At 48.8% G+C, this 25285-nt stretch overlaps 1 protein-coding gene across 1 annotated transcript; it reads left to right on the forward strand.

Annotated features, from left to right (window-relative positions):
• Positions 1 to 1907: 1907 nt before the first annotated feature.
• Positions 1908 to 19578, forward strand: PSMD3 (proteasome 26S subunit, non-ATPase 3). Its single transcript, XM_054457478.2, has 12 exons — positions 1908 to 2515; positions 5602 to 5792; positions 8170 to 8307; positions 10278 to 10414; positions 11337 to 11527; positions 11692 to 11795; positions 16577 to 16691; positions 16799 to 16918; positions 17047 to 17150; positions 17803 to 17958; positions 18950 to 19000; positions 19126 to 19578. The coding sequence occupies exons 1-12, from the start codon at positions 2296 to 2298 to the stop codon at positions 19201 to 19203; spliced, it is 1605 nt and encodes a 534-aa protein (XP_054313453.1). The 5' UTR covers positions 1908 to 2295; the 3' UTR covers positions 19204 to 19578.
• The last annotated feature ends 5707 nt before the right edge of the window (positions 19579 to 25285 follow it).

Here is a 25285-nt window from a genome sequence, read left to right on the forward strand (position 1 = left end):
TCTCAAAAAATAAAAATAATTTTTAAAAAAGTAGTTCTATGAGTGCAGCGCATGCCTGTAATCCCAGCACTTTGTAAGGCCGAGGCAGGAGGATCACCTGAGGTCAGGAGTTCAAGACCAGCCTAACCAATATAGTGAAGCCCTGTCTCTACTAAAAATTAAAAAAAAAAAATTAAACATTAGCTGGACTTGGTGGCTCGCACCTGTAGTCCCAGCTACTCAGGAGAAGGAGGCAGGAGAATCGCTTGAACCCCAGAGTGGGAGGTTGCAGTGAGCCAAGATCACGACTCTGTACTCCCTAGCCTGGCCAACAGAACGAGATTCCGTTTAAAAAAAAAAAAAAAGTTTTATGAGTGGAAGAATTTCTCTAAGGATTTTGGTCCCTGGAGTCAGACTCTCCCCCAGCGTCTTAGTTGCCCCCTGCCCAGCCTGGTTCCCTCATCCACCAAGAATTCATGACCAACTGTCAGAAGCTTTGTGTTATGCCGCCAGCCTCCCTGATCGTGAGCACCTTCCAAAGCCTCACTCTATTGCTCATGGATATACTGGGTTGTTATCTGCTGACTTGGTTGTTTTCTCCTTGTGATGTAAACTTAATAGAGAGATGAGCTAACACCCTAACTATCTAGAAGAGTAACTCCTTTGATGGTTAAGGATGAACATAACTCATCTGTTTTCTTCCTTACCATTCTCACCCACCTTCAGTTGCAGATATGGTGTTATGAAGAGGTTCTAATGAGTTTATTCCAATGATGATTCAAAAGTCCTGTTATCCACCCCCCAGCCCTGGAGGGTGAGAGGACAGTTGAGGAGGAACTGGTCAAGGCATGTTCCCTAAAACTAGAGCACATATCTTTCCAGTTAGCAAGTGGCTGTTTAATGCAAGGGACATCCTGCAATCCTATGAAAGAAGATGCAAAAGATATGCAGGATACCCTTTATATATGCAAAGGAGGAGGAGGTCAAAACATATTTCCTGCCTTCTAGGTCCTTACAACAGGGCTAGATTGTCTTGTAGGGTCCGTGAAAGGTCTAAAACTCAGGACTTCCACTTATGAGAGAGAGAAAAGTTTCAAGTTAGGGAGAGAGTTTTTGTTTTGTGTTCTAAGAAATTGGGAGATATATCCTTCACCTTGTTTCACCTTCCCTGCAGAACCAGTGGGGGAGTCCTTTGAAAAATAAGTGGGTAGGGTTTCTTGTCCAATTTGCTTCCCCTTAGGTACACCACTAAGTAAACCATCATTCTCTCCTTAGGCACACCATTATTCTATTCCCCATTTCACAATGTCTGTCTGGATGTATAAAAGCCCTCTCAATGGGCTCCCTAAAGCGTCTGCCAGTAGGGGCTCCCACCCTCTTTCCTCAACACTCCCAATCCACCGCAGCCCAGAGCACAGTGTCTGGTTATCTAACCTTCTGACTCCCCCGTATACTACATTCTTGAGCTGTTTTTCACCCCCCTATTTGCTAACCGTGGGCCGTACATAGGGTGGACCCTATGTTTTGTTAAACTGGAGTGATTCTACGCAAATGCACACTCCTACCTATCGGCACTCCCAGCCTGCAGAAATTGTATGCCTTATGTTCAGCACTAAACTGAAATCTAACCAAGGAAGTCCGGATCCCATAGGGTTCTTCCTACTCTCCAGTTCGATTTATTTTAAGCCCAACAGCCCTAGCTTCACGTCCCTCCTTCGCAGCCTTCTTTCCTTCCCTCCTGCCGGATGCGCCCAGCAGCCGTTGAGCAAAAGCCCCGCGGATCTGGAAAGAGACCCCACGAGCGACCGGGGAAAATTGAGCGAACTTGGGCGCAAAACCTGCCCGGCAACTCGTGACGTCATCTCGTCCCGCGCTCGGATAGGCTGTACCCACTCCACGCTGGTTGAGACGCTCTTAAAGTCCTTTGTAACCCAGATTGGAGCCTGAGGGGACCTCTCGTGGACGCCCACAGAAATGCACTCGAGAGGAACATAAAAGCATCACACTTAAACGCTCGAAAGAAAGCCCCACGAACCCATACAGGCTCCTCCCCGCTCCTTCCTCGAAGCTCCTCCTTCATCCTGCATCTCGGCTGTTGATTTATTTCCCCTTTGTTGACTCGGCCATCGGCCTGCCGGGCCTGGCGTTTCCCAGAAGGCCCAGCGCCGGGAAGGGGTTTGTAGCTGCTCCGTCATCGTGCGGCACGACGCTATCTCGCGCTGGTGTGCAGGCCCGGCTCGGCTCCTGGTCCCCGGTGCGAGGGTTCACGCGAGGCCCCGGCCTCGGTCCCCGGACTAGGCCGCGACCCCGGGTGTCATGAAGCAGGAGGGCTCGGCGCGGCGCCGCGGCGCGGACAAGGCGAAACCGCCGCCCGGCGGAGGAGAACAAGAACCCCCACCGCCGCCGGCCCCCCAGGATGTGGAGATGAAAGAGGAGGCAGCGACGGGTGGCGGATCAGCGGGGGAGGCAGACGGCAAGACGGCGGCGGCAGCGGCTGAGCACTCCCAGCGAGAGCTGGACACCGTCACCTTGGAGGGTACGGCAGCCCAGGCCGGGAACGTGCCGCGATCGCGGGTGACAGCGACCCCTGTGATTTGGCTTCTCGCTGGGAAGCCAGAGCAGCCTTCACCACCCTCAGTTCTTTGGGATCACCCCCAGATACCTGCCCCCACTGCCCTGACACTCCCGACTCCAGGCCCAATGACTGAACCTTCTCTCCAGGCTGGGAACCACTTCCCTCCCATACCCTCCATCCCCATATCTGGGGTTGCATCTATATCTAGGTCCCAGTGGGCCTGGGGACTCCCTCTTCTAAGTCCTCCCCTCTGACCTATTCCGTTTATATCCCACCCGACTGATTTTAGCGCCTCCAATATATGACTGATTGTTCCCGCTAGAAACCAGTGTTTGTGTCTGTGTGTAAACGGGGCCAGGATGACCTAGAATATTGACTCCTGAGTTTTAAAACTGTACAGCAGATTTTTGTTGTCCTAGCTGCCTTTAGCACACTCCCCCGAATGAACCATTTCGACCTAGTATCTTGTTTCCTACTTCTCTAACTGAAGTGTTCCAACAGTCCCCTTGCTGTCTCCTCCCTTCAGGTCCCTACTGCCCCTGTTTCTAAAGGGTTTAAGTACACACACACTTAAAACTTTTCGGGTGTCATCTTTGTTTGGTTTTGTAATACTCACTTTTGGCCTAAACTCCTATATACCGGTGTCTCCTATTTCTTTTCTCCGAGGTTCCTGTTTCGAGTGTCTGTAGTCCTCTTGTTCCTCCAAGTTCATGTTTTACTTTTCCCACTTAGAGCGTCCTGTTTCCATTTGAAGTGGGCAAAGTGAGAGCTTCCCACTGTGATCCTGGTGCCATTTTCCTGGTTCTGGATCAAGTGAGACCAGACTACTTACTAGGTTTTCTTTTCACTAAAATGAGTGAGAAACTAACTCAAAAACATTGAGATAAGCAAAGTTATCCTCCTAGGTGGTGCTTTTGAGGATGTGATGATGTTGACTACATCAGCTCTACTGTAAAGTTGAGCAACAGGATCGATATCTAATAGAGATCCTTTTACCTAAAGTAGTGACAGCCAATGTCAAAGGTGCCACTCAGCATTGCCTACTGGGTGTGTTTATTACAGGCACTTCATTTTCTTGTTGTAAAGTAATTCATATTCATTGCAGAAATTTTGAAATGTATGAGAAGTTAAAAGCAGGGGATAAAAAACATGATAAACATTTTTTCTTGTGAATTTTTTAGCTGCTCTCCTATAATTGAGAGCAAGTTATGTATACAATTTGTATCAAGGCATAACTAAATATAAATTTTGAATTTTATGTGTTTTCATTAACATTCGTAAACATAATCAGCATTCAATTTATTCCAGAAACATTTATTGAATACCCAATATAGTGGTTAAGAGTACAAGTTCTGGAATTAGTTCCCTCATCTGTATAAATACGAGTAATAGTACAGTACTTTATTGGGTTGTTGTGAACATTAAAATGCTTAAAACTGTGCCTAGCACATAAATATCAGCTGTTACTATTATATCATTAGTGTGGCCCAGATACCCTGTGCTAATCGCTGAATATACAGAAGTGCCTAAGAAACTACTCATTGATTGCATTCCCTTATTGCTTTGCATTTAAACTGTTTCTAGTTTCTTGCTATCATAAATAGCTTTGAAGCAATCATCTTTGTGCCCAACTTAAAAAATCTACTTTTATAATTATTTCTTCAGTACAGATTCCCACCAAAACCTATGTGCCTGAGTTTAAAAGGCTGAACATTTTAAAGGTTTTTGATAGTTATTGTGCAGAAAAACTGTGCTGATTTACATTATATCAGGAGAAATGTAGTTTTCACTGTACTCTATAATTTTTTTTTTTTTTTTGAGACGGAGTCTTGCTCTGTTGCCCAGGCTGGAGTGCAATGGCGCGCTCTCGGTTCACTGCAACCTCCGCCTCCCAAGCGATTCTCCTGCCTCAGCTTCCCGAGTAGCTGGGATTACAGGCACCCACCACCACGCCCGGCTAATTTTTTTATTTTTAGTAGAGACTAGGTTTCACCATGTTGGCCAGGCTGGTCTCAAACTGCTACCCTTAATGATCTGCCCTCCTCAGCCTCCCAAAGTACTGGGATTACAGGCGTGAGACACGGTGCCCTGCCTATAATTTTTTTAATGTTACTAATTTGGTAGTTTAAAAATGTTTCCATTTGCAATTACTCAAATACTAACGGAATATAATTTTTGTCTGTTAGCTATTTTTCCTCTTTGTATGTTAGTTCGTCTCCAATTTTGTTTTGAAATTGTGGCAACATAATCATTATACCATTATATCTCTTAACCATTTATACAAGCTCTTTATAGAATAAAAATATGAATCTTTGATCACATTTGTTGAAAATATTTTTCTTTTGTATACACAGTTATCTAAAAGGGTTTTTTTAAATGAAGTCAAGCCCATTAATCTTTTGTGCGTATGTGATTTCTCCCATTGTTTACCTTTAGAAAGTCTTTTCCATTAAGATCTGATAAATCTGGACTCCAGGTTTCTTTAGTTAATTGGTTTTTCTTTTCTTCCTCTGTCATCCTCTACCCCATCCTGCACCCCCAGTGTATTTTTTTCTTGCCACTTGGTTATGTCTTAAAATCAATGTGTGGAATCTGTAAATATGATGTACCCCATTAGGGCAGAAAAGGTGAGTGATCGCATTTTGCCCCTCCATGAGAGGCTCCTTAGAACTCCTTGCCTGGCTGGCGCGGTGGCTCACGCCTATAATCCTAGCACTTTGGGAGGCCGAGGCGGGCGGATCACGAGGTCAGGAGATCGAGACCATCCTGGCTAACACGGTGAAACCTCGTCTCTACTAAAAATACAAAAAAATTAGCCAGGCGTGGTGGCGGGCGCCTGTAGTCCCAGCTACTCGGGAGGCTGAGGCAGGAGAATGGTGTGAACCCAGGAGGCGGAGCTTGCAGTGAGCCGAGATTACACCACTGCACTACAGCCTGGGCGACAGAGTGAGACTCCGTCTCAAAAAAAAAAAAAAAGAACTCATTGCCTGGAGTGGTGGGGGACTAGGAGTGAAAGTGACATCATTTTCTTCTCTGCTCCTCTTCAGACATCAAGGAGCACGTGAAACAGCTAGAGAAAGCGGTTTCAGGCAAGGAGCCGAGATTCGTGCTGCGGGCCCTGCGGATGCTGCCTTCCACATCACGCCGCCTCAACCACTGTGTTCTGTATAAGGCTGTGCAGGGCTTCTTCACTTCAAATAATGCCACTCGAGACTTCTTGCTCCCCTTCCTGGAAGAGGTGAGTGAGTCAGGCCAACTTAAAGGGTGCAGGCCTGGCCTCAGATCCCCAGGAACAGCGTTGTTTCCCGTCCTAAAGTCCCATCTTATTACCTGTGGTAGCATGAGGAGAGAAGCCAAAGCAGTCCATTTGAATACTCATCTGCACAGTGACAAGGGAACCGTCCACTGCCCTGTAGTGTCATTCTTCCAAGTCAGGGGATCAGGACCCTCCCAGTCAAACTCATTTCCCACTACCCTGCAACCTGTACCCCCTACTCCAGTTGAGGTTGCGTTGGGTGACCTCTCTGTTGTTCTAGGAGAGAGAAGGTGCTGCTGCCTCTTTCCTCTGAAGCTTTACCATGGAGGAGGTAGAGAACAGTGGTTAGGAGGAGCACAGGTGTCAGGGCCGGGCACACTGGCTCACACCCGTCATCCCAGCACTTTGGGAGGCTGAGGTGGGCACAGTGGCTAACACCGTCATCCCAGCACTTTGGGAGGCTGAGACGAGCAGATCGTTTGAGTCCAGCCTGGGCGACGTGGTGAGACCCTGTCTCTGCAAAAAGTACAAAAATTAGCCAGGCATGGTGGCATCTGCCTGTAGTCCCAGCTCCTCGGGAGGCTGAGGCAGGAGGACCACTTGAATACAGGAGGTGGAGATTGCAGTGAACCAAGATTGCACCACTGCATTGTAGCCTAGGTGACAGGGTGACCCCCCTACCTCAAAACACAACAAGAAAAAACACAGATTTTAGAGATAGAGTTGAATTTGAATCCAAACCCTGACAGTTAGTACCTGTGGGGCTTAGGCAAGTGACTCCATCTTGCTGTGCCTCGTTTTCTTCATTTGTTAAATGTGATGAACGGATTGGGGAGTGGGGAGTGTAAAGCTCCTAGAGCAGTGCCTGGCACATAGTGAATGCAGACGAAGTCAGTTTGGTGGTGGTGGTGGCGCCTCCGTGCCAGGAGAGACCTCTCCTTATCCTCTGTAGCTATAAACTCGCCCTCATTATTCATGGCATGGTCCAGGTCTCAGCCTTCTCCAATTCCACTGACCTTCCAGCACCTGCATTTCCTTAAAATCCTGTATACTCAGTCAGCTCCATGCATAGGGAAACTCAGAACATCCCTGGAGGTAGGGCAGTGAAGAGTTTCTTGTCTGGGAAAGGGGAAAAATGTACTGTTCCCCCAACTCCACCTTGAATATTTTCTGACCTTCACATCTCTAAACTCATAAAACGTGATTATTTTGGGGGGTGACTGTAACACATTATTTTTTCCAGTGTCAGTGACAAAATATGAAAATAAGTTTTGTTAGGCTGGGCTTGGTGGCTCACGCCTGTAATCCCAGCACTTTGGGAGGCTGAGGCGGGCGGATCACAAGGTCAGGAGATCGAGACCATCCTGGCTAACATGGTGAAACTCCATCTCTACTAAAAATATAAGAAATTAGCGGGCGTGGTGGTGGGTGCCTGTAGTCCCAGCTACTCGGGAGGCTGAGGCAGGAGAATGGCTTGAACCCAAGAGGCGGAGCTTGCAGTGAGCCGAGATCACGCCATTACACTCCAGCCTGGGCGACAGAGTGAGACTTTGTCTCAAAAAAAAAAAAAAAAAAAAAGAAAAAGAAAATAGGTTTTTTTTGTTTATATGTTGACTTTCCCTAAATTTTCTTTGTTCCCACAAGAAACAATTTTTTGGTCTCATTATTCTGATTTCATCTCTAGAATTATTTCGTTCAGCCCTGTCCAGTAGTATTTGCATTGGTTCCAGGTGTGGTGGTTTAATGTCTCCACTTAGGTTGTAGCCTCTTTGAAGGTTCCTTACATCGTCCTTTATGTCTCCATTATGTTGTGTAAAGAAATTTATTATTCTCCTGTAACACTTTATTGTGTTTATTAATATTATATTGCCAGCCTCCTTGACTTGTTTTGTTTTTTTGAGATGGGGTCTTGCTCTGTCACCCAGGCTGAAGCACAGTGGCACACTTATGGCCCAGTGCAGCCTCAAACTCCTGGGATCAAGCAATCCTCCTGCCTCAGCCTCCCGAGTAGCTGGGAATACAGGTGCATACCACCATGCCTGGCTAGTTCTTTTTTATTTTTTGAGAGATGGGGTCTCACTGTGTTGCCCAGACTGGTCTCAAACTCCTGGCCTCAAGCATTCTCCTGCCTCAGACTTCCAGGTAGCTGGCACTACCGGCGTGAGCCACCGCACCCAGCTCCTCCTTGATTTCTTTGGGAAAGACTGTCATCTTTATTTTTTTATCCCTAGCACCTAAGAAAATCTTGGCACATGGTAGACACTCAATAAATACGTTGAAATACATAGTGGATGCTCAATAAATTCTTGGTTACTTGATCTGACTGAGCTTTTCCATGGTAACTTCTGTCCTCTCCTAGCCCATGGACACAGAGGCTGATTTACAGTTCCGTCCCCGCACAGGAAAAGCTGCATCGACACCGCTTCTGCCTGAAGTGGAAGCCTATCTCCAGCTCCTCATGGTCATCTTCATGATGAACAGCAAGCGCTACAAAGAGGTATCCAGGATGCAGTGAGAGCGATTCATAAGCCCCAAGTGATGCAAGGGGTTTGGTGGGGAGATCGTCCCTGGTGAAGAAATGGAAATAATCACTGATTCTTAAGAACTGTCCCCCACACTCTTTCCTCATAGAGGTATGCGTTTGATCCCACATCCTGGGAGAACCCACTCCTGCTCTGGGCACTGTGGGACAGGGCTTGCAGTGGTCATGCTGTACCGGTCTGTTGGGGATACCAGTGTAGTACATTCTTGGGGAAAAGTAGGGGCATTTGGAGACAGAAAGACCTGGGTTCCAATCCCAGTCATAACCTAGGCAAATTAATTTCCCCCAGCTATATGTAAGATGGGGATAATAGCGCCTACCTTACGAGATGGTTAGTGTTACATAAAATAATTTGTTTAGAAATACTTAGCACAATGATCTGCATATAGTAAGCTTTCATGATATTGTCATAAATGGTAGCTGTTATTATGGACTAATAGCTCCATTTTGCAAACTGCACTTCCACCACTCCCCCAGCTAGGGCCAGCTTCTTTGTTCATGATAGCCACTGTCACAGGAGCACACTCAGGAAGTAAGTCCCACTCCTTAATTCCCTGGTTTGTTTCCTTTCCTTACCACACTGTTTTTGGTTGTTGTTTGGTTGGGGGTTTTTTTGAGACAGGGTCTCGCTTTGTTGCCCATGCTGGAGGGCAGTGATGTGATCACAGTTCGCTGCAGCCTTGACCTCCCCGGCTTAAGTGATCCTTCCACCTCAGCCTCTTGGGTAGCTGGGACTACAGGCATGTGCCACCACGCCCAGCTAATTTTTGTATTTTTTTGTAGAGACAGGATTTCACCTTCTTGCCAAGCTGGTCTCCAACCCCTGGGCTCAAGTGATTTCCTGGCCTCAGCCTCCCAAAGTGTTAGGGTTACAGGCATGAGCCACTGCGCCTGGCCCACTGTTTTGTTTTTATTGGAGATGGGGTCTTGCTATGTTAACCAAGCTGGTCTTGAACTCCTGGGCTCAGGTAGTCCTCCCACCTCAGCCTCTCATGTAGCTGGGATTACAGGCACGTGCCACTGTACTTGGCTGTTTGTTTTTGAGATATAATTCACCCCTTTCAAGTGTACTACAGGCCAGGTATGGTGGCTCACGCCTGTAATCCCAGCACTTTGGGAGGCCAAGGCTGGCGGATCACGAGGTCGGACAATCAAGACCATCCTGGCCTTGAAACCCTGTCTTTACTAAAAATACAAAAAATTAGCCGGGCGTGGTGGCTTGTGCCTGTAGCCCCAGCTACTCAGAAGGCTGAGGCAGGGGAATTGCTTGAACCAGGGAGGCGGAGGTTGTGGTGAGCCAAGACTGCGCCACTGCACTCCAGCCTGGTGACAGAGCGAGACTCCGTCAAACAAATAAATAAAGTATCCTACAATTTAGTGGGTTTTAGTATATTCCCAAAGTTGTATATCCACCCCTAATTCCAGAACATTTTCATCACCCCAAAAAGAAACACCATACATATTAGTAGTCACTTTTCATTCTCCCCTTACCCAGCCCCTGGCAGCTACTAATCTGCCCTGTCTCTATTGAGGATTTACTTACTCTGGACATTTCATGTAAATGGAATTACACACCGTGTGCCCTTGGTTTCTGGCTTTTTTCACTTAGCATCATGTTTTCAAGGTTGACCCATGTTGTAGTGTCTGTCAGTACTTCCTTCCTTTTTAAGGCTGAGTAATATTCCCTCGTGTGGATGTGCCACATTTTGTTTATCTGTTCATCAGCTGACGGGCACCTGGGTTGTTTCTGCTCTTTGGTTATGAATAATGCTTCTGTGAACATTCGTGTATATGCTTTTATGTGAGCCTAAGTTCCAGTTCTCTTGGCTTGCATACCTAGGATAGGAATTGCTGGCTCAGATGACAACTCCATGTTTATCCTTTTGAGGAACTGCCACTTGATTCTCTTTTGGCTTCCTCCCCAGGCACAGAAGATCTCTGATGACCTGATGCAGAAGATCAGTACGCAGAACCGCCGGGCCCTAGACCTTGTAGCCGCAAAGTGTTACTATTATCACGCCCGGGTCTATGAGTTCCTGGACAAGCTGGATGTGGTGCGCAGGTACAGGCAGCCAAGGATCTCACTTGGGGCCCGCGGGGTCAGAGACTTGGTCAGTCACAAGCACACAGCTGTGGATCTGGAGAGGGCGATGAACCTGTAGATGTAAGCAGGGAAGAGGGGCAGTGGTTCCCATGCCCTGCGCCACCTGAGGGGTGTGGGAGAGAGACTGATGCTAGATGAAGAAGTGGGTCACTGCTGGGCTGTAAAGAACTGTCCCCAGGTTCTTCCCTTCACCCCACATCAAGGTAGGACTGAGGGTGGGTTAGGGGTGGAGGGACAGGCTAGAAAACATTTTACTTCTTTGCTCAAGACCTGCAGTGGCTTCCCGTCTCAAGGAAGGGCAAAGTCCTTACAATACCTCATAAGGCCTGACATGATCTGCTCCATTTTGACCTCCCAGACTTCACCTCCTCCTGCTCCTCAGCCCCACTGGCCTGCCTTTCCTCTGGTGTGCCCGGCACACTCTTCTTCAGAGCCTTTGCACTGGCTGCTCCTCTGTCCAGAACACTCTTCTCTCCGCCTCCTTCAAGCCTTCCCTTAACTGATCCCTTCTCAGTGAGTCCTGCCTTGGCCAAGCTGTTGAAAAGTTCAACTCATCTTTCTCATCTCCTGCATTCCCCATTGCAGTTCCCCTGGCCTCACAGGCCTCCTGTCTTCTGCCACACTGCAGGCTGTGCTTCTTTCTCATGACCATTGCCTCCCCCACTGCACTGCATTCCCTAAGGGCAGGGTTTTGTCCCTTTTTCGCACCCAGAATAGTGCTATACACCTTAGGCACTCGATAGTTAACAGTATTCAGCAAATAACCAGAAAAGCAATTTGTATAACTTTCTTAAGGAATTGAGAAAGAGTGAAGAGTCAAAGGCAGTTCAGAGAGTTGTGATTTGAAGCCTTTGACATCTTTCTTCTTTCCTTCTTGAAGCTTCTTGCATGCTCGGCTCCGGACAGCTACGCTTCGGCATGACGCAGACGGGCAGGCCACCCTGTTGAACCTCCTGCTGCGGAATTACCTACATTACAGCTTGTACGACCAGGCTGAGAAGCTGGTGTCCAAGTCTGTGTTCCCAGAGCAGGCCAACAACAATGAGTGGGCCAGGTACCTCTACTACACAGGTGAGCAGAGGGGCCCAACCCACAAATCAGAAGGTGTCTCAGGCCTACCTGGTGCAAATTTTCCAAGGGGTGGTGCATAAGAGGCCCATTTGGCACCCTGGCTTGTCGGTGGGGGGTTGGATGACCCCACTCTGTTGACCAACTCTCCTCTCCTCCACTCCCAGGGCGAATCAAAGCCATCCAGCTGGAGTACTCAGAGGCCCGGAGAACAATGACCAACGCCCTTCGCAAGGCCCCTCAGCACACAGCTGTCGGCTTCAAACAGACGGTGAGCCACAACCACCATCATCCCTTTGCCTCTTTTTTTTTTTTTTTTTTTTTTTTTTTTTTTTTTTAATTAAGATGGTGTCTCGCTATGTTACCTGGGCTAGTCTTGAACTCCTGGGTTCAAGAAGTCCTCCCACCTCAGCTTCCCAAAGTGCTGGGATCACAGGTGTGAGCCACCATGCCTGGCCCCTTTGCCTGTTACTCATTCCCTACCACTTCAGTTCTCTTCTCTATGCTAGGGGCTAGGAAAGGCATCCTTAACCTTCCTATCCAGAAGGACTTCAAACTTTTTTTTTTTTTTTTTTTTTTTGTGGAGACGGGCATCTCACTGTTGCTTAGGTGAGAACTCCTGGGCTCAAGCAGCCCTTCGGCCTCTGCCTCCCTAAGTGCTGAGATTGCAGGTGCGAGCCACTGTGTCTGCAAAACGTTGCTTCACATCTATTTGTGGGTGTCACGAAGCAGACACTACCTGCACCTCTGGCAGTGGATATTCAGAGTGTTCTCCTTGGCAGATAGGTTTAGAATATTCCTGATTCCCCAGTGCTCCTGACAGTCATTCCAGGCTTGGACCTAGATTGTGTTGATATAAACCCCAGGTTTTTATCTGGTCCTTCATGTTCACATTTGGAAACTGTATTGTCTGTGGCCAAGGAACCCAGAAAATCTCTGCAAGGCTGAGTGGCTCAAGTAAACATAAAACTTGGCCACTTAAGAGCTGTCACTCAGCAAGTATTTAAGCATCAACCTTGGTATTAGGCACTGTAAGGGATAGGAAGGGAGGATAATAAGTGATCTTTCTTTCTTTCTTTTCTTTCTTTCGTTTTTTGTTTTTTGAGACAGTCTCCCTCTGTCACCCAGGCTGGAGTGCAATGGCGCGATCTTGTCTCACTGCAACCTCCGCCTCCCAAGTTCAAGCGATTCTCCTGCCTCAGCTTCCTGAGTAGCTGGGCAGGCGCCCGTCACCACACCCAACTAATTTTTTTGTTTGTTTTTTTGGTTTTTTTGGTTCTTTTTTTTGAAATGGAGTCTTGCTCTGTCTCCCAGGCTGGAGACAGAGGTGCCATCTTGGCTCACTGCAACCCCTGTCTTTGGGGTTCAAGGGATTCTCCTGCCTCAGCCTCCCGAGTAACTGGGATTACAGGCGCCTGCCACCACGCCCAGCTAATTTTTTGTATTTTTAGTAGAGACAGGGTTTCACCATGTTGGCCAGGCTGGTCTCGAACTCCTGACCTCAAGTGATCCACCCACCTCAGCCTCCCAAAGTCCTGGGATTACAGGTGTGAGCCACCGCTCCAGGCCAGGTATTTCTTATTACTAGAGTATTTCAAAGAGATAAAGAAGGTTGTCTCAGAAAGCTTGAGGGTGTATGTGAAGTCACAGAGCCCAGTAGCCAGGATGTAGACCCAGTCTTCCGAAATTCAAACCTCTGCTCCTGCCTTCACACAACATCCACCTCCATGGTGCCTTGACAGGGAACGGGAGACATGTATGTTGATTAGGTCAATGTAGTAGAAGATTGATTTTATTTCTGTTCAGAAGTTCAGAGAAAGTCAGATTTGTTTTTGATCAAATAATGAAAGAGAAAGGGTCTTAAAGAAAAAGTTGGCTAGGTACAGGGCTCACACCTGTAATCCCAGCACTTTGGGAGGCTGTGGCAAGAGGATTGCTTGAGACCAACCTGAGCAACATATGGAGACACCGCCTCTGCAAAAATAAAAAACCTAGCTGAGCGTGATGGCACGCACCTGTAGTCCCAGCTACTTGGGAGGCTGAGGTGCAAGGATCACTTGGGCCCAGGAAGTCGAGGCTGCAGTGAGCCATGATCGTGCCACTGCACTGCAGCCTGGGCGACAGAGCAAGACTCTGTCTCAAAAAAAAAGAAACATTAAAATTGAACTGGTCTTTGAAAGATGGGTAGGATTTTCACAAAAAGTAAAGGGTTTTCAGACACACAGGGCGCGTGAGCGAAATGTTAGATTGCTTACGATATGAGAGACGCTAAAGTTTCTTTTGAAAATCACTAAAAATACTGGTAATTAACATATATAAAATGTGTCATGTACCATGAGAGAGGCTTTCAGGCATTTAAATCTCAGTGGCAGGAAGGCGTAGAGAGCTGGAAGAGAGGTCTTGGGCTGTTGGTGAGGGAGCGCAGGGAGAGAGAGGGCGGGAGTGAAGGCATGTTTGGGAGAAGGCCTGCAACCAGCCCTCTGCCCTCTGCCCTCACACACCCTTGCCGTACCCCTGTCACCACCCAGCTTACATAATCACCTGGGGTTCTGATGAAGCCGTAGATTCCAATTCGGAGAGTCTATGTTCCTAACAGGCCCTGGGTGATGCCAGTGCTGCTGGTGCACAGAGCGCTCTGAGGAGGGCGGTACTGGCTCATCCTGTTCAAAGCTGGAGGCCGGCTAGCATTCGTTCATGCAGCTGCCTTGTCTCTTGTAAACTTGAATGTCTCTCTCCACCCATTTTCACCTTCCCTGTCTTAACACCAGCTTCACTACCTGTGTTTTCCATCACACTCCTTCCTCTCTCTTCTAGCCTTGGCCCATCACCTGTTTGCTTCAGTCTCCGGGAAGAAAACCCCCAGCCCTGCTGCTTCCTCTCTCAGGCAGCCATTCCTGTCTCCCCTGTCTCCCTCCCCAACAGTGCACTGGCCAGCCCCTTCCCTCCAGTGTTCTCTCTGCTCCTTCTCACCACGTGGGCCTCAGCAGAGCACTCTGAGAGCCTCTCTGTCAATAGTAAAACCCTCATTCTCTCCTTGAGTGACCTTGTTTGCTTTCCCAGCTTCAGCACTCGCCTGCAGGATGCTCTTCAGCCCATACATTGCTAACTCCATTACTCTGTTGCCACCGCAAGGTCCCACAGACTTGGCAGCTTAAACAACCGAAATTGATTTCATCACAATTCTGGAGGCTCTAAGTCCAAGAGCAAAGTGTGACACGATTGGTTTCTTCTGAGGGCCTCTCGTCTGCCTGTCGCTGGCCGTCTCCTGGTGTTTTCACATGGTCTTCCCTCTGCCTGTCTGTGTCCTGCTTTTGTCTTAGAAGGACAATAGTCATGTAGGATTAGGGTCTACCCATATGACCTCCTCATTTTACCGTAATTACCTCTTTAAAGGCCCTGTGTCCAAATAGAATCCCATTCTGAGGTACTGGGGTTTAGGTCTCTAACATGAACTTGAGGGGGACGCAGTTTAGCCCATAACACTAACTCTGACCCCTCTCATGAGCATCAGGCCTGCAGATCCAGCTCCCCCTCCCACCCCCCATGTCTTTCTCTACAGTGTGTCCCAAAGAGACCCGTCCTGGCCCCCTTAGCATTCCTTCCTCCTGCTTTCCCGATCCAGATCAGGGCCTTGGGATCATCTCTGACTCTCCCCCAATCTCCTTCCCATCACTGGGTCATCTGTTGAATTGTCTGCACATCTTCTGTGTTTGCCTGTTCCTTCATATTGCCAGTGCCATGATTTGAGCCACTAACATTCCCAGACACTTCTGCCTGGTCATCTTCCTCTCCAGCAGCCCAGCTTACATTCACTTGCCTTACTAAGCAGAGCTCCAACTCTGTCCTTCCCTTGCCTGGGAAGCTTCCATTGCTCCCCACTGCTGTAGGGTATCATAATGATCTTGTGAGGTAGACAGGCTAGGTATTGTTATTGTTATTTGGTAGTTTTAGAGATGAGGAACTAAGGACCCAGTTGCTCAGTGTTTCCTAGCTAGTGAATAGAGACTAGACACCAAGTGTTCTACATGCAGACTTCATACTGCTCAGCCTGGCACGCAAAATGGCAACGGCATAGTCCCCAGACCGTGGTCCCACCTGTCTCTTTCCTAACAGCTCCCCAAGCACCCACACTTTTCTGCCTCTTTTTCAATCTGTACCCTTGACCCTCCTCCTTTTTCTGCTTTGTCAGACTCCTTAAGGCACTTCATAAATTACCATTTCCAGGGATTTCCTCTCATACATGGGTTACTCCAGTGGACAGGGCAGCCTCATGGGTGCCTGTGGAGGGTGAAGGGTCTGCCTCGCCGTGGGTGTGATCACACACTCCCGTTGTAACCCCTGCCTCCCGTGACACTTGCTGCCCCACGATTTAGCTGCTTTGTGTTCCGTGCCTCCTGTTTGCTGGTGAACTCCTGAGTTGGGGGGCGTCGTTCCCTCCACTGTAGTTCTTGCGCGATGCTGAATCCATGGTCAGCACCACTCGGAAATACCTCACAGTCCTGTGGAGGAAGACAGGCCGGGGTTTCCAGTTACCCTTCTATGTCTGGATACTCTGCTCATTCACTGAAGCCAGGCCCCTTCCTGCACTTATGCCTCTACCCAGATAACGAGTTCTACCCACTGATGACCTCCTCTCCTCTAGTAACAGTCCGCCTCCCTAATGAGCATCTCTGGCTGACACACGTTCCGTTCTCCAGGCCTGTGAGCCCTGGTCCCTCGCTGTTGCTGAGCCACAGCACCCACCCTTCTGGCCTCACTTTAGAGCACTGTCATTTCAGAGCAGACTGTGTGTGGGGTGGCCAGGTGAAATGCAGCTGACGGCTCTGCGACCAAATGTGACCAAAGGGCCACATTCCCAGCACCCGGCTCCAAAGGCAGAGCTTGGATTCTATGCCCAGCACAGGTTTTCAGGGCTTCCTCCTCTCTCTGGGCCTAAACAGTGATCCCTTTCCCTGTTTCCCACTACATCTGGCAGAATTTAGGCCACATTTCATTTTCTTCTTCTGCCCATGGGGCTCCCTGCCCACTGTGTTCCCCTGTCACTCTGTCCAGGTGCACAAGCTTCTCATCGTGGTGGAGCTGTTGCTGGGGGAGATCCCTGACCGGCTGCAGTTCCGCCAGCCCTCCCTCAAGCGCTCACTCATGCCCTATTTCCTTCTGACTCAAGGTAAGGCTGGCTTCCCCACCCCAGAGCCCACTAGGCCCCCTTCACTGGGGCCTCTTACATGCCTGTGCCCATTTGCATCATCCAATCTACTCCTTTTCTCCCTGCAGCTGTCAGGACAGGAAACCTAGCCAAGTTCAACCAGGTCCTGGATCAGTTTGGGGAGAAGTTTCAAGCAGATGGGACCTACACCCTAATTATCCGGCTGCGGCACAACGTGATTAAGACAGGTGTGGATCAGGATCTGAGGGGCTGTTGGAGGAGCAGAAGCCAGGCCGGGGCAAACCTAGTGGGTATCCTTGGGCAAGTGAAGGATCTGTGCCCACTCTGCCCACCCCATCGCTCCTTCCTCTCCCAGGTGTACGCATGATCAGCCTCTCCTATTCCCGAATCTCCTTGGCTGACATCGCCCAGAAGCTGCAGTTGGATAGCCCCGAAGATGCAGAGTTCATTGTTGCCAAGGTGGGGCTGGTTCAGGAACCACAGTGACCAGGTTATCACTTTCCTGCCAATCTCAGGAGGCAGGAGTGGGAGGAGTTTGGCCAAGGAGGGGAATAGGTAAAGCAATGGCATAGTCATTTCAGGGAGAGCCCGTCATTTGCAGTGAAGCCAAGAAGTTGCCAGAGAGAGCATGGATGTGCATGTGAGTGTGTGAGTGTAGGTGTGTACACATGTTGAGTTTATGATAGTGCCTGTGAGTGTGAGACTACGAGGGCAGAGGAATGGGGTGGAACAAGATGTTCTCTGACTTAGAAGATGGGCGTGCTGGGCCAGGTGCAGTGGCTCATGCCTGTAATCCCAGCACTTTGGGAGGCTGATATGGGCAGATCACCTGAGGTCAGGAGTTTGAGACAAGCCTGGCCAACTTGGCGAAACCCCATCTCTACTGAAAATACAAAAATTAGCCAGGCCTGGTGGCAGGTTCCTGTAATCCCGTCTACTTGGAAGGCTGAGGCAGGAGAATCACTTGCACCCGGGAGGTAAAGGTTGCAGTGAGCCGAGTTCGCACCACTGCACTCTCCTGCCTGGGTGACAGAGCGAGACTCCATCTCAAAAAAAAAAAAAAAGAATAAGCTGGGCGTGCTGGTGAACTTTCCTCTTTGGGGGCCTGCAGGCCATCCGGGATGGTGTCATTGAGGCCAGCATCAACCACGAGAAGGGCTATGTCCAATCCAAGGAGATGATTGACATCTATTCCACCCGAGAGCCCCAGCTAGCCTTCCACCAGCGCATCTCCTTCTGCCTAGATATTCACAACATGTCTGTCAAGGTGAGAAGCCCGTGGCTGCAGAGTCACAGCTGGCAGCAGCATGCCCCTCCCTCCACACTCATGGATTCCTCAGAGAAGACTGGCTTAATTTGTGACTCACGTCCCAGCCAATCTCTGTAAAACCACTGAGCTGCAGCGCAGGGGGCCCAGAATGGGAGGGGGACTTGGCCATAGTTCTATAGCCAGTTGCCCTCTCCTATTGCGTTTAAGGGATGATGTGGTCACCAGGGAGGACCAGGCAGGGATTCAGAGGGCAGGGTTCTACATTTGGTTCCAAATTTGAGGCATTTAACTTCTCAAAGCTCTGTTTCTCCATCTCTGAAGCTGATAGGGAGGTGTTACCTGTCTTGCTTGCTTCACAGGGTTGGTAAGATTAAAAGAAGTCCCTGTATTGAGGCACTTAGCGAAGTCTAAATTGTAAAAAGATGGCGCTGGTATCTAGCTCCACAAAAGGGTGAGCCCTCATCCTCAGTTAAGCACTGAGTTTGGTGCTGTTACTATTTGCTTGCCATGTTTTTTTCTGGTCTCCTCCCAGGAAACTAGGATATTGCTGCCTTGCTTAAAATCCGGCTAAGCCCTACTCCACGTGACATGCAAGGCCCTTTGTGACCTGGTCCCTTAGGTCAAGCCTCCCCTCCCGCTCCTGCCCCACCACCCAGCAGCCAGCCCCACTGAGTGCAGGCCAGGCCCCTCCCACATGGAATCCTCCACCGGGAAGGCCTCTCCCCGTTCCCACATCCACTGCGGTCCTCCTTTTCCTCCTCCCTGCCCAGTCAAGAGAGTTGGTCGTTTATTCCTCTTTTTTCAGCATTTCCCACGGGGCACTGTAATAATTCCTTTGATGCCTAGCCCCCCACTAGACTAACTGGAGAGGGGCCCGCTGTTTCCTGCCTGGTGTCTAGCTCACAGAGGGGACGCAGGGAGTGCAGGTTATGTGAGTGCCTCACCTGCTTCCTTCCCTCCCTCATCTCTTCTCTTTGCTGTGCCCCAGGCCATGAGGTTTCCTCCCAAATCGTACAACAAGGACTTGGAGTCTGCAGAGGTAAGCTCTCTGCTTTCTAGGTGAGACCAAAAGGTCAAACTTCCACACAGAAGGGGAGGCGGGTGAGTGTCTGGAAGGGCTGAGAGCTGCTCTGAAGCTTTGGCCTCACTTGCCTCTCTCCCCAGGAACGGCGTGAGCGAGAACAGCAGGACTTGGAATTTGCCAAGGAGATGGCGGAAGATGATGATGACAGCTTCCCTTGAGCTGGGGGGCTGGGGAGGGGTAGGGGGAATGGGGATAGGCTCTTTCCCCCTTGGGGGTCCCCTGCCCAGGGCACTGTCCCTGTGTTCCCACACACAGCTCATACGCTGCATTCGTGTAGGGGGTGGGGGTGCTGGGAGCCAGCCACCCTGACCTCCCCCAGGGCTCCTCCCCAGCCGGTGACTTACTGTACAGCAGGCAGGAGGGTGGGCAGGCGACCTCCCTGGGCAGGGTCCTGGCCAGTGGTGTGGGAGCAGGAGGGGAAGGATAGTTCTGTGTACTCCTTTGGGGAGTGGGGGACTAGAACTGGGATGTCTTGGCTTGTATGTTTTTTGAAGCTTCGATTATGATTTTTAAACAATAAAAAGTTCTCCAAAGTGCTTTGTGCATCAGTTACTATACTTCACTGCAGTATTGGCAGGCTCAGATTTTGGGTTTTTTGGCCTTAGAGTACTAGCCCCAGGTGTGTAATCTGAGGGCGATGGGTCTGCAGATGGGGAGGTGCCCAGGGGAGGATGAAGGGACCCTGAGCTGGGGTCGGGGGCCTAGGTTTACTCTGTTTCGTACCTGTGTGGCTTTGGTAAGGTCTTGTTAGGAAAGGTGTACCATGTGTCCATCACCAGCTGCAGACCTTCATCTCCCAATACACCTCATGGTGCTTCACGGATATTGCAGTTTTTACAAATTAAAGGTTTGGCCAGGCATGGTGGCTCATGCCTGTAATCCCAACACTTTGGGAGGCTGAGGTGGGCGGATCACTAGAGGTCAGGAGTTTGAGACCATCCTGGCCAACATGGCAGAACCCCGTCTCTACTAAAAATAGAAAAATCAGCTGGGCGTGGAGCCGGGCGCCTGTAATCCCAGCTACTTGGGAGGCTGAAGCAGGAGAATTACTTGAACCTGGGAGGCGGAGCTTGCAGTGAACCAAGATCTCACCACTGCACTCCAGCCTGGGCAACAGAGTGAGACTGTGTCGAAAAAGAAAAAGAAAAGGACAAATTGAAGGTTTCTGGCAACACTGCATCAAGCAAATCTGTCAGTGCCATTTTCCCAACAGCATGTGCTCACTTAGCGTCTCTGGGTCACATTTTGGTAAATCCTCTCGATATCTCAAACTTTTTAATTATTATATCTGTTATGGTGATGTGTGATCAGTGATCTTTGATGTTACTATTGTCATTGTTGGGGCACCACAAATTGCACCCATATAGGATGGTGAACTTAGCCAGACACGGTGGCTCACGCCTGTAATCCCAGCACTTTGGGAGGCTGAGGCAGGTGGATCACCTGAGGTCAGGAGTTCAAGACCAGCTTGGACAACATGGGGAAACACCGTCTCTACTAAAAACACAAAAAAACAGCCGGGTGTGGTGGCGGGCGCCTGTAATCCCAGCCACTTGGGAGACTGAGGCAGGAGAGTTGCTTGAACCCAGGAGGCGGAGGTTCCAGTGAGCCAAGATCATGCTATTGCACTCCAGCCTGGCTGACAGAGTGAGATATTGTCAAAAAAAAAAAAAAAAAAAAAGATGGTGAACTTAATAAATGCTGAGTGTGTTCTCACTGCTCACACACCATCCATTCCTGTCTCTCTCCCTCTTCTTGAGTCTCCATGCCCTGAGACACAAAATAATATTGATATTAGGCCTGTTAGTAACCCTACAATGGCCTCTTAAGTGTTCCAGTGAGAGAAAGAGTCATTTTCCAGGCCTGGTGACTCACGCCCGTTATCCCAGCACTTTGGGAGGCCAAGGCTGGTGGACCCCTTGAGCTCAGGAGTTGGAGATCAGCCTGGGCAACACAATGAAACCCTATCGCTACAAAAAATATAAAAATTAGCTGGGCATGTGGCACGTGCCTGTAGTCCCAGCTACTAGGAAGCCTGAGGTAGAAGGAGCCCTTGAGCCTGGGAGGTGGAGGCAGAGGCTGCAGTGATCTGAGATCCTGCCACTGCACTCCCACCTGGGCGACAGTGAGACCCTGTCTCAAAACAAGAAAACAGAAAAAGGGAGAAAGAATCACACATCTCTCACTTTAAATCAAAAGGTCAAAATGATTATGCTTAGTGAGGAGGGCATGTTGAAAGCTGAGAGAGGCCAAAAGCCAGGTCTCCTGCACCAAACAGGTAGCCAAGTTGTGAAGGAGGAGTTCTTTAAGGAAATTAAAAGTGCTGCTCCAGGTTGGGCGCGGTGGCTCACAACTGTAATCCCAGCACTTTGGGAGGCTGAGGCGGGTGGATCACAAGGTCAGGAGTTCGAGACCAGCCTGGCCAACATGGTGAAACCCCGTCTCTACTACAAATACAAAAATTAGCCAGGCATGGCAGTGGGCGCCTGTAATCCCAGCTACTCGGGAGGCTGAGACAGGAGAATCCTTGAAACCAGAAGGCAGAGGTTGCAGTGAGCCGAGATCGTGCCACTGCACTTCAGCCTGGGTAACAAAAGCGAAACTCTGTCTCAAAAAAAATTTTTTAAAAAGAGTTCGAGACCAGCCTGGCCAACATGGTAAAACCCCATCTCTGCTAAAAATACAAAAAATTAGCTGGGGGTGGTGGTGCACGCCTGTACTCCCAGCTACTTAGGAGGCTGAGGCAGGAGAATCGCTTGAATTGGGGAGGCAGAGGTTACAATGAGTCAAGATCACACCACTGCACTCCAACCTGGGTGACAGAGCGAAATTCTATCTCAAAACAATAAAAAATAAAAAAAATTAAATTAAAAGTGCTGCTCTAGTGGACACACGAATGATATGAAAGCAGAACAGCATTATTGCTGATACGGAGAAAGTTTGAGTCTGGAAAGAAGATCAAATCAGCCACAACATTCCTTTAAGCCAAAGCCTAGTCCGGAGAAAGGCCCTCACTCTCTTCGATCCTTTGAAGGTAGAGAGAGGTGAGAAAGTTGCAGAAGAAAAGTCAGAAGCTAACAGAGGTTGGTTTGTGAGGTTGAAAGAAAGAAGCCGTCTCTGTAACATAAAAGTGCAAAGTGAAGCAGCAAGTGCTGATGGAGAAGCGGCAGTAAGTTATCCATCAGATCTAGCTAATCTTACTGACGAAGGTGGCTACACTCAAAAACAGACTTTCAATGTCGACAAACAGCCTTCTATTGGAAGAAGATGCCAGCCAGGATTTTCATAGCTAGAGAAGAAAAGTCAATCCCTGGCTTCAAAGCTTCAAAGGACAGGCTGACTCTCTTGTTAGGGCTAATGCAGCTGGCGACTTTAAGTTGAAGCCAATGCTCTTTTACCATTCCAAAAATCCCAGGGCTCTTAAGAATGATGCTAAATCTATTCTGCCTGTGCTCTATGGATGGAACAACAAAGCCTGGAGGACAGCCCATCTGTTCCCAGCATGGTTTACTGAACATTTTAAGCCACTGTTGAGACCGACTCAGTCAGCTCTGTCGGCCAGGCTGGAGTGCAGTGGCACGATCTCAGCTCACTGCAACCTCTGCCTTCTAGGTTCAAGCAATTCTCCTGCCTCAGCCTCCTGAGTAGCTGGGATTACAGGCGTGAGCCACCGCGCTCGGCCAAAAAAAAGATTTTTTAAAAAGTTATTACTGCTGATTGACGATGCACCTGATCACCCAAGGGCTCTCATGGAGGGGTACGAGGGAAATAATATTGTTTTCATTCCTGCTAACACATCCATTCTGCAGCCCATGGATGAAGAACTTTCAAGTCTTTTTTAAGAAATACATTTTGTAAGGCTAGAGCTGCCATAGTGATTCCCCTGATGGATCTGGGTAAACTGAAAACCTAGAAAGCATTCATCATTCTAGATGCCATCAAGAATATTTATGATTAGGGCCGGACGTGGTGGCTCATGCCTGTAATCCCAGCACTTTGGGAGGCTGAGGCGGGTGGATAAACTGAGGTCAGGAGTTTGAGACCAAGCTGGGCAACATGGTGAAACTCCGTCTCCACTAAAAAAAAAAAAAAAAATTACAAAAATTAGTCAGGCATGGTGGCACACACCTGTAGTCCCAGCTACTCGGGAGGCTGAGACATGAGAATCGCTTGAATTCGGGAGGCAGAGTTTGCAGTGAGCCGAGATCGTGCCACTGCACTTCAGCCTGGGTGACAGAGTGAGACTCTCTCAAAAAACAAAAAAAGAATATTCATGATTAGGCCGGGAGCGGTGGCTCACGCCTATAATTCCAGCACTTTGGGAGGCTGAGGCAAGAAGATCGCTTGAGCCCAGGAGGCCAAGAGCAGCCTGAACAACAAAGTGAGACCCCGTCTGTATAAAAAAAAATTAAAAAATTAGGCCGAGTGCAGTGGCTCACACCTGTAACTCCAGCACTTTGGGAGGATGAAGCGGGTGGATCACTTGAGAACAGGAGTTCGAGACCAGCCTGACCAACATGATGAAACCCCATCTCTACTAAAAATACAAAATTAGCCGGGCATGGTGGCGCTTTCCTGTAACCCCAGCTATTTGGGAGGCTGAGGCAGGAGAATCACTTGAACCCGGGAGGCAGAGGTTGCAGTGAGCCGAGATCATGCCATTGCACTCCAGCCTGGGCAACAAAAGCAAGGCTCCATCTCAAAAAATTTACATTAGCAGGAGTTTGAAAGAAGTTGATTACAACCTTCATGGGTGACTTTGAGGGGCTGAAGACATACTTCAGTGGAGGAAAAAAACTGCATATGTAGAAATAACAAAAGAACTAGAATTAGAAGTGGACCCTGAGGCCAGGCCCAGTGACTCACACCTGCAATCCCAGCAATTTGGGAGGCCAGGGCAGGAGGATAACTTGAGCTCAGGAGTTCCAAACCAACCTGGGTAACATAGCAAGACCTCGTCTCTACAAAAAAAAAAAAAAAAAAAAAAAAAAAAAAAAAAAAAAAAGTGGAGCCTGAAGATGGGGCTGAATTGCTGCCATCTCATGATAACATTTGAACAGATGAGGAGTTGCTTCTATGGATGAGCAAGGAAAGTGGTTTCTTGAGATGGAATCTACTCCTGGTGAAGATGCTGTGAACATTGCTGAAATGGCAACAAAGATTTAGGATATTACATATTCCTAGTTGATAAAGCAGCAGCAGTTTGAGAGGATTGACTCCATTTCTTTCTTTCTTTCTTTTTTTGAGATGGAGTCTTGCTCTGTCGCCCAGGCTGGAGTGCAGTGCAGTGGCATGATCTTGGCTCACTGAAACCTCCACCTCCTGGGTCCAAGAGGTTCTCCCACCTCAGCCTCCCCAGTAGCTGGAACTACAGGTGCACGCCACCACGCCCAGCTAATTTTTTTGTATTTTTGGGAGAGATGGGTTTTCACCATGTTGGCCAGGCTGGTCTTGAACTCCTGACCTCAGGTGATCCACCCGCCTCAGCCTCCCAAGGTGCTGGGATTACAGGCGTGAGCCACTGCTCCAGGCCAGGATTGACTTCAATTTTGAAAGAAGTTCTACTGTGGGTAGAACAATGTCAAACAGCATCATATGCTACAGAGAATCCTTTCTAGAAATGAAGAGTCAGCCGGGTGCGGTGGCTCACGCCTGTGATCCCAGCACTTTGGAAGGCCGAGGCGGGCGGATCACCTGATGTCAGGAATTCGAGACCAGCCTGGCCAACATGGTGAAATCTCGTCCCCACTAAAAATACAAAAATGAGATGGGCATGGTGGTTGGAGCCTGTAATCCCAGCTACTTGGGAGGCTGATGCAGGAAAACTGCTTGAACCCAGGAGACAGAGCTTGTAGTGAGCCGGGATAGTGCCACTGCACTCCAGCCTGGGCAACAGAGGGAGACTCCATCTCAAAACAAAACAAAACAAACAAACAAAAATGAAAAAAGAAAAGTCAATTGATGCAGAAAATTTCATTATTTTCTTATTTTAAGAAATCGTTCTCACCTGAAGGCACTAGGAAAAATAAAAACAAAAATAAGAAAAATAAATAAAAAAGAAATTGCTAGAGTCACCCCAACCTTCAGCAGCTACCACCCTGATCAGTGAGTGGTCATCAACATGAGGCAAGACCCTTCACTAGCAAAAAGGTTAGGACTTGTTGAAGGCACAGATGATTGTTAGCATTTTTAGCAATAAAGGGTTTTTTTTGTTTTGTTTTTTGAGGCAGAGTCTTGCTC

The sequence above is a fragment of the Pongo pygmaeus genome, chromosome 19, assembly GCF_028885625.2.
Source record: "Pongo pygmaeus isolate AG05252 chromosome 19, NHGRI_mPonPyg2-v2.0_pri, whole genome shotgun sequence".
In the NCBI taxonomy this organism is placed as follows: Eukaryota; Metazoa; Chordata; class Mammalia; order Primates; family Hominidae; genus Pongo; species Pongo pygmaeus.

Bases quoted from the DNA above. Each gene is read 5' to 3' on its own strand.
- PSMD3 (XM_054457478.2), top strand. From the start codon at position 2,296: ATGAAGCAGGAGGGCTCGGCGCGGCGCCGCGGCGCGGACAAGGCGAAA. The intron at 11,796-16,576 runs GTGAGCCACAAC...CACTCTGTCCAG, and splicing joins CTGTCGGCTTCAAACAGACG to GTGCACAAGCTTCTCATCGT. The intron at 16,692-16,798 runs GTAAGGCTGGCT...TTCTCCCTGCAG, and splicing joins CTATTTCCTTCTGACTCAAG to CTGTCAGGACAGGAAACCTA.